The 8,071-nt window shown below is 55.0% G+C and overlaps 1 protein-coding gene across 2 annotated transcripts; it reads right to left on the reverse strand.

Moving 5' to 3' along the window:
- Nucleotides 1-5,441: 5,441 nt before the first annotated feature.
- On the reverse strand, nucleotides 5,442-6,964 carry MIF (macrophage migration inhibitory factor). Of its 2 annotated transcripts, XM_026447494.1 has the most exons (3): nucleotides 6,069-6,964; nucleotides 5,707-5,879; nucleotides 5,442-5,621 (listed from the first exon to the last, which is right to left on the reverse strand). In XM_026447494.1, exons 1-3 carry the CDS (start codon nucleotides 6,174-6,176, stop codon nucleotides 5,555-5,557), a joined length of 348 nt encoding a protein of 115 aa, XP_026303279.1. In that variant the 5' UTR covers nucleotides 6,177-6,964; the 3' UTR covers nucleotides 5,442-5,554. The 2 variants fall into 2 exon arrangements, with proteins under 2 accessions (XP_026303279.1, XP_023041543.2); XM_023185775.2 differs by having other exon boundaries at nucleotides 5,442-5,879.
- Between the last annotated feature and the right edge of the window lie 1,107 nt (nucleotides 6,965-8,071).

Below are 8,071 nucleotides of genomic sequence, written 5' to 3' on the forward strand. Positions count from 1 at the left end.
GGGAAATCAGGGGTCTCACAGCCTTCAGAGCTGAGATCCCCAAACAGAGATTTACCCACGTATTTATTAACAGCAAGCCAAACATTAATTAGTATTGTTTCTATAGATATTGGATTAACTAAAAGTATCCCTTATGGGAAATGAAGGGATGGGCCGAAATAAAGGGATGTGTTGGGCCAGTTATCTGCAGCAGGAGCATATCCTTAAGGCACAGATCGTGCATGCTATTGTTTGTGGTTTAAGAACGCCTTTAAGCAGTTTTCTGCCCTGGGTGGGCCAGATGTTCCTTGCCCTCATTCTGGTAAACCCACAACCTTTTAGCATGGGCATTATGACCATCATGAACATATCACAGTGTGCTGCAGAGATTGTGTTTATGGCCAGTTTTGGGGCTGGTTTATGGCCAGATTTTGGAGGACCTGTTCCCAACGCAGAGACATGGTCAGTCTCTTCATTTATTTAGTTCCCCAATAACCTTCAGGGTGTTAGTTTTCTCTGTAAACGTTTTCTGTAGAGTACATCTTGGATTTGTTTCTAGGTACAGGAAACTTTTAAAAAAATATTTTATATAGACCAGGGTCTCACTATGTTGCTCAGGCTGGTCTTGAACTCCTGGCCTTGGCGTCCCAAAGTGCTGGGATTATAGACGTGAGCTACTGCACCCAGCCAGGAAATTTATTTTCTATTGCTCCCCTACAACCCCCACATCTTCTCCATCTGCATGAAATCATATTCTCTGTATGGTATCTGTAAAGTCATATCTTATTCTGAGAAATATCCATTTCTGCATTAATACTCATCGCATGTATTTTAAATATACTTTGTCTTGTTTGTCTTGTATATAGGTTATTGTAGTTACTTGACCTGGCCGAAATGTTAAATGTGTATAAGTTCTTGTCCTTCATGTCTTCTTCTGGCTTTTTATTCGCTAATAGTCATCAGCATCCTGTCAATTAAGAGATGCTCCTTCTCAATATTTTGATATGATAGTACAAGAATTCTAAAGGAGGAACCTTCTTTTTAGCAACTGTGTTTCTTGTTTTGGTTGGCAATTCACTAAGGACTCATCCCATCATGTTATGAGGGAGACATTCTTGGAAGCATGGCTACTTTTCAGATTCTTCTCAGCACACAGCTGTCACTCATGCTTTGCTGTGAGATGGGGTGCCCTACAGATGGATGGGGTTTACAGGCTTAGGGTTACTCATGTCTTTTTATAAGACATTATTGCTTTGTTTGTTTCTTCCTCAGAAAACAAATTCTAGAGAGCCGGGGTTAATCTGTTCCGCAGTCTGAATGTGTTACCGAAACACCAGGGGTTTCATCTAGGTCCCATTGCTTGCTGCACAGCCAATCACTGCCAGGAAGAAGGGCTATATTCGGGTGCTGCAGTCAAGGAGAATGGGAGATAAGTCTCGAATCCATCTCCCTGACCGACTAAAATTGGAGGAGTATGTAACAGTGGAAGGGATGTAGCTATGTTTGGGAAGGAATTAGGGAGGGGTAAGAAAGCAACCGTGATGACTGAGACATCCAGCGTCTCCTTGTCTGGATGCAGTGATCTGGTGAATTTGAGAGAGGATTACCCTGTGGAGGAAGGCAACAGGAGGGAGCCTTCTCTCTGGAGCCCCTTGGCATGCTTTGAATTTGAGCTATGTAAATCTATTACCTATTAAACTGAGAAGAGAGCTAGGTACGCAAGAAGCCAAGTCACTGGGGCGGGGGGGACGACATGGGGGATGAAGCTTCTCATTTGTAGCCTTTCAATTCAGTGCTCTATCTGGCTGTTTTGAGAGCTAAACTGTGAGTTGAGACCCCTTGGTCACCAGATGAGGCCTGAGGTTCCAGGACTGAAGGGACAGAGTCAGTTTCTGAAACTGACAATCTCTGTCTCTTTTACATGGGCTTCAAACACAGAAATGAAGTGGCTTGGCCTCACTCACCAGGAGGGGAAATCTGGGCAGTTGGCTGGTGGGTTGACATTGTCCCCCACATTGTCCTGGAAATTACTCAGGGAGGCCCAGGCCTGGAGAGCTAAGACTTGGCTTTCACTGCTCAGCCTGGAAAGGAACTGAGATGGCCAAAGAGGGCTTTATAGAAACACAGTGTCGGTGGCCCAGAAATCCTGGAAATACTCCAAGTTCCAGGGATCAGCTGATCTGTGTGTGTGTCTCCTGCACAGAGAGAGCTCCACCCAGTTCTGTGGTCTTTGGGCTGGTGGCCCCAGGGGCCCCTCCCTCAGTACTTGTCCAGGTAACTGAAAAACCACTCTGATATGAGGGTTGGCCCTGCATTAATCTTATCTACCGCATAAGAGGTTGTAGGGTTATCTCATTGCCTGCCCTGGCTAGTTCCTGTGAGTGGTAGAGCCAGCCCTTCAGTGTGGGGCTGGTAGGGGAGCAGTTCCCAGTGAATGCATTTCAGTTGCATCCCAGCAGGATACCGCTCCAGCTTGCCTTGCTGCACAGACTGGCCTCACTGGCCTCCTAGCACTTCCCAGCTCCATCTGGAGACTTCTAAGTAGATACCTGACCACACTTCCTCATTGTCTCTGTCCCTGCCTCCCTCTCCACTGCCATCAAGGCTGGCACATCAGGAACAATAGTGCCCGCTGAGGAAGGGGTAAGGGAGAGATTTCACAATTTATCAAGACCTGAGTGCAGGCACAGGCCACCTGCTCTCTCCTCCCCTCCCATGGCGTTCCTTGGATTAATCGTGCCTCTGAGGATGTAAGATGTCCCTGTCATGCCTACATGATTGAGTATGTGGGAAGGACTTCTGATGAATCCCTTCATTTCACAGATGGGGAAAACTGAGGCCCAGAGAAGGAGCAGAGTGGGGGTTTGATCCTGATCTTGCTGGAATCGAGCTCCCAGAAGGGAGTGGGGTCTGAATGGAGGCTGGCAGTGAGGGGTGGTGGGGAGGGAGTCTCTGCAACGAAGACGTTCCTGGAGGGGATGAGGTGGCAGCCGTGCAGGGTGGGGAGTCTTGGGAAAAGCCTACATTGCTGGACTCTCCAGAATGGACAAGTACTGAGGGGGCCCCTGGGGCCACAAGCCCAACGGATGACAGAACTGGGTGGAGCTATATGCAGGAGACACACCCAGAAAGGGAAACCTCGGCTAACAGGACCTGGGCTGAAGCAAAGGGGCCTGTGGGCGTTGACCAGGTGGCCTCAGGGAGGGTATCCCGGAAGAATGGTATGTGTGAGGCTTATAGTGGACAGATGGGGACAGGCCTTGAACCTCTATAGGTTCAAGGCCTGCCAGGCTGTCCGTTGGTTGCAAACAGTGGCCCTGAGGAGAGTGAGGGTCACCCTGTAGGCCAGGAGTCTTTCTCAGCAGATGACATGGTACCACCAGAGTGATGGAGAACAGGCAGCATGATGGGCCCCACACCTGTCTGTCCTGCACCTCGAGGTTTGTGGTGTTACTTGGAAATGCATTTGCAAGGCTGACCCTGCAGGTTCTGGGGCAGTCAAACGGGGGTTTGAGGAAGAGACCCACCACCTGGCAGGCAGTGGAGCCTGTGCTTTGGAGCAAATGGAGCTGGCCATGGGATGAGGGTCGACAGGGGCAGGTATGGCTTGAAGGTAGGATGTAGCAGCCGTCCTCCCCAGCAGCAGGCCGGTTGTTAGTCCCAGGGGACTTAGGAGCACTTTCAGCAGGGCGAGTGGATAGGTCCCCGACCCACAGACACCGCTTTGTTCCTACAGTCCAAGGAGCCATGACCTTGTGGATGCCCCCCAGGGGGCCACAGAACCTCAGACACTCACCTGTTTTTGGAGGGCGGCTCTCCCATTAACCCTCCTGCCCTCACACAGCAGGTGCCCAGCCTGCCCTGCCCACCTCCTCAGCCCTCAAGAGTCCAACTTGCTCATGTGAGACCACAGGGCCCTTGCAGGGGGCATGGCATTGAGTGTACTGCCATGCCCTGGATCCCGGGGTCAGTGTCCTCATCTGTGAAATGAGGGAGTTGAATTAGATGCTCATGGAGCCCTGCGCCCCTGCTCTCCCCATCTGTGGCACAGCTAAGAGTGAAGACTGCTGAGGTGGGGTGGGGGCCAGGGGGCCAGCCAGGGCTTAGTGGGGTGTGGGGCCCCAGGCAGAAAGAGCCTGTTGTGGGGGGAACTGGGGGTCCTGGGCAAAGCTCTGCCTCAGGCCTTGGGAGGCTGGGGCTGGGGGCACCCAGGAGCTGAGGGGATGTGACAAAGGCCAGGGCCAAGGAGGGTGCCTGTTACACCGCAGGTACTCGGATCCAAGAAGGAAACTTCAAGCCCGAAAGCCAGGCTGAGAGGAGTGGGACCTTTGTCTACAGCTGGAGCCATGCCATGCCCCCCATGTCTCCCCCAGCTGGGAGGCAGACAAGGGGTTCCACCACCCTCTCACTGAGTTAACAATGAGACTGAAGTGACACTGGGGCCCTCAGCTGGCAGGCAGTAAGCTAAGAAGGCCCTTGCTTTAGAGAGCTTTATGGAAGGGGTACCCCACCCCAAGATGGGTACCACCCTTCCAGGATCCCTGGAGCTTCTATTCTCCTTCCTCTTACTAATCTTCACCCCACCCAACCCCACTGCTCTTCTGGAAGGAGATCTTGCTGGCCGGTGCTGGGCGGGATGACCGAGTGAACATGGGACTGGGGAGGAGACCTGACTGGAGACTAAGAGAAGCAGAGGAGTCACACTCCACTCACCTCGACCTCCCAAAGTGCCGGGATCACAGGCGTGTGCCACCGCGCCCAAACATAACTGAAGGCTTTACAGACATGTCTGTGGCACCACAGAACACGAACGGTCCCAGTGGAAACCCCACGCCCAATTTCCTCAGGGAACTCTTGTGGTGGGGGCTTGGGTGGCTGAAGGGAGCAGAACCCAGGCATAGGGCTCAGGGGTGGACGGAACGGTAGAACCAAGAACTCAGCACCTCCCCCACCCACCCGCCTGAAAACTCTACTTAAGGCACCTAACAAAGCAGATGGCGGTGAGTGGCTCTGGGTGGGATTTTGTCTTCTGGCTATTCTCTGCCCATCAAGAAAGCTGGGGAAGGTGGGCCTGAGAGAAAGGTCTAGGCCTAGAAGACCTCAGACTCTCAACTCCAACTCCTCCTCCCCCTCTTCCGTAGTGGGCTCACCTCAAGCACCCCACGTGGTGGCCCTAGGTGGAACAGATTCGGGTGGGCAAAGCGCCTTAGATCCCGAGGCTGCAGCCCAGGGCAGGGTGCCAACTTCTCCTCATCCCTTCATAGGCCACAGAATGGAAAGACACTGGGGCTTCTCTGTTGGGAGCGCAGGAGGGAAAGGCTGGACAAAAGGGCTCCCGAACAGGTTCCGAGGGGAGCAACCCGGCCCTGACCCCCGCCCCCAACACCGTTCCCGGCATCGCTCCCCAATATCCTGGCTCTGCACCAATTCCTCCCGCAAACCAAGGAACACCGAGGCACTCCTAGTCTCTAAACCGTTTTATTTCTCCAGAAGGTTGGGGTGGGCGAGCCTAGAACACTGCGTGCGGCGGGTTCCCGGGTCGAGCCAGCGCAGGCCGCGTGGGACCCTGCGGCTCTTAGGCGAAGGTGGAGTTGTTCCAGCCCACGTTGGCCGCGTTCATGTCGTAATAGTTGATGTAGACCCTGCGCGGGGAGGAGGCTGGACTCAGCGGGCGGCTCAGTCCCCGGCCTGGCCGCGCGCCGCCGCCCCTCCCCCGCCTCCGCGTACCTGTCCGGGCTGATGCGCAGGCGCTCGGCCAGCAGGCCGCACAGCAGCTTGCTGTAGGAGCGGTTCTGCGCGCCGCCGATCTTGCCGATGCTGTGCAGGCTGCAGAGCGCGCAAGGCTCGCTGGAGCCTCCGAAGGCCATGAGCTGGTCCGGGACCACGTGCACCGCGATGTACTGCAAGAAGGGGCGCGGTCAGCCCGCCCTAGTGACCTCGCCGAGCCCTAAGCGTCCACTTAGGGCCCGAGCCACCGTCCTCCCCCCGCTCCGTCCCCCCAGCTCCGTTCGGGAGTCGCCTCCCCAGCTCCCAGCGCGGGACCCCCTCGTCCGGCCGGCAGCCCCTCTTCCTGTCCCCTCCTGGCAAACCTGGGGGGGCTTGCCGGTGGCCTGCGCCAGCTGCTGGGTGAGCTCGGAGAGGAACCCGTCCGGCACGGAGGCGCGGGGCACGTTGGTGTTTACGATGAACATCGGCATGATGGCAGAAGAACCTGGACACCCGCGCAGAAGCACAAACGCACGCGCCGCGGCCGCCGCTGAGCTACGTGCCTGACTACTCGGACAGTACTGCGGCCCCACCTTTTGTGACGCCACCGCCGGCGCCAGGCCCCGCCCCCGCGAGGCTGCAGCTCCGCCTCCAGTGGAGACGTCACCGCCTGCCTCGGCTCCGCCCCGCAGGGCAGGACCCTGGGCGACTCTGCCGGTTCCTCCAGCAGCCGCCGCTAAGCCCCGCGCACTGTTCCAAACCGTTCTCCACGTGGCCGCTAGAAATCTTCCTGTCCCGGCCTCGCTTGGGGTCTTTCTTAGTCCTTTCACTAAGTCACCGATGTTAGTCGCTAGGAGGCGCTGTGCCGGCAGTGGGGATGCGGTGGTGAACCCGGAAAATGGCCCCTGGCCCTTCCAGAGGTGAAGCCCAGTCGATTCCACTGCACGCACTGAGCCCCTGTACGTCCTGAGTCTTTGGGCCTCGCGTCTCCAATTGCTCCAGTCCCCGCACGCGTTAGCTTGTGTGTTTGAGATGGGGAGGGGTAGGCATTGCGGCAGGTGAGAGGGGAGCTGCCCCTGCGAATCACCATCCAGGGAACTTCCCTGAACCCCTGCTCTTTAAAGAGGATAGGATGCTGGGAGGCACCGAAGGGAAGGAGGTGAGGTCGAGACCAGGTTCAGTGGTTCAGACGTGCGCAGCTCCACTTCTCTGGGCCTCTGGGCAACTTCAGCTCCTCAGGGAAGCCACACCCTAGTCAGGTCCACCGTGTATGACCTCTCATAGAGCACTTGCTGAATTTCTTAACTGTCTTTTCCACTAATGGTAAACTCGGGGACCATCTAGCAGGTGCCAAGCATACAAGAGACATTGACTTAATACTGCTGAATGAATGAATGAATGGGTGAAAGAAGATAAGCCATGACATAGCAGGAAGAGGACAAGGCGGCAAGTAGATCACAGGCCAGGTCCTCAGATTTCCAGGGAGGTCCTGTCCTTGGTCTCTGATAGGTGCAATCCATATACCAGTCTCGGTGAAGGCCACATGATGTAGTAAGGACACCCATGCCTGTGGGACCCTCGTAGCACCAGCCAGCCTCCAGTTGGGAGGCCTCATGGCCCATTTATACAAATAGCCTATGGGTGTTGGTTCCTGCAGCTGGGCCCCAGACTCTTTCCCTCCTGCTGTCACACCTTCTCTTACCTGTGTCCAGGGCTCCCTAAATGATGGCACTCCATGCCATGTCTCCAGCCAGGGGCACTCCCCTAAGCCCCAGGCGCTGACAGCAGCCAACTGAGTGTCCACTGCTCTGTAAAGTCCAGATATATGACTTGTCCTCCTACATCTGATCACCTGCCAGTGAAATGTGCCTCCTTTCACTATTCCTTTATTCCCACTTCTCTCCATTCCCCGCACTACTGCCTAGTCTGCACTAGCTGCATCGCCTTTGGCCTGGACCACTGTGACTTCCCTATGGTGGACTGCTGCTCCTCGAGGGAGGAGTCTGTTTCCCAGCCCCAGGCAGCAGATTTAGCTATGACTCCCTGTGCCCAATGAAAGCTGAACAGAATTACATAAGTCACTCCAGGCAGAAGACTGAAGAGCCAGGGCCTGGTTGACCTGTTCCCTGTGAACCTGAATGACAAGGTGCAGCCTCGCCAGCAAGCACCTGAGCGCCCCCGGAAGTGAGCCCCTGTCAATCTCAGGTTGTTATTGTAACAAAGGGTTGCCTTACCTGGCCAGTGACGGAGCAGGAGCATTGCCACCTTGAACAAACACCACCATTCTAAGTTCCCCCTTAATTAAAAGCCACCTAAATCCAGCCCCAAAACATCAGCCTAATGGCTAATGTCAGCATAACCAGAAACATTCCAATCCTAAGATAAA

This window comes from Piliocolobus tephrosceles, chromosome 19, assembly GCF_002776525.5.
Source record: "Piliocolobus tephrosceles isolate RC106 chromosome 19, ASM277652v3, whole genome shotgun sequence".
NCBI lineage: Eukaryota > Metazoa > Chordata > Mammalia > Primates > Cercopithecidae > Piliocolobus > Piliocolobus tephrosceles.

Excerpts from the sequence above, each read along its gene's own strand:
- MIF (XM_023185775.2), bottom strand. The coding sequence starts at position 6,176 with ATGCCGATGTTCATCGTAAACACCAACGTGCCCCGCGCCTCCGTGCCG. Across the intron at positions 5,880-6,068 it reads CCACCGGCAAGCCCCCCCAG|TACATCGCGGTGCACGTGGT; the intron begins GTTTGCCAGGAG and ends CCCTTCTTGCAG.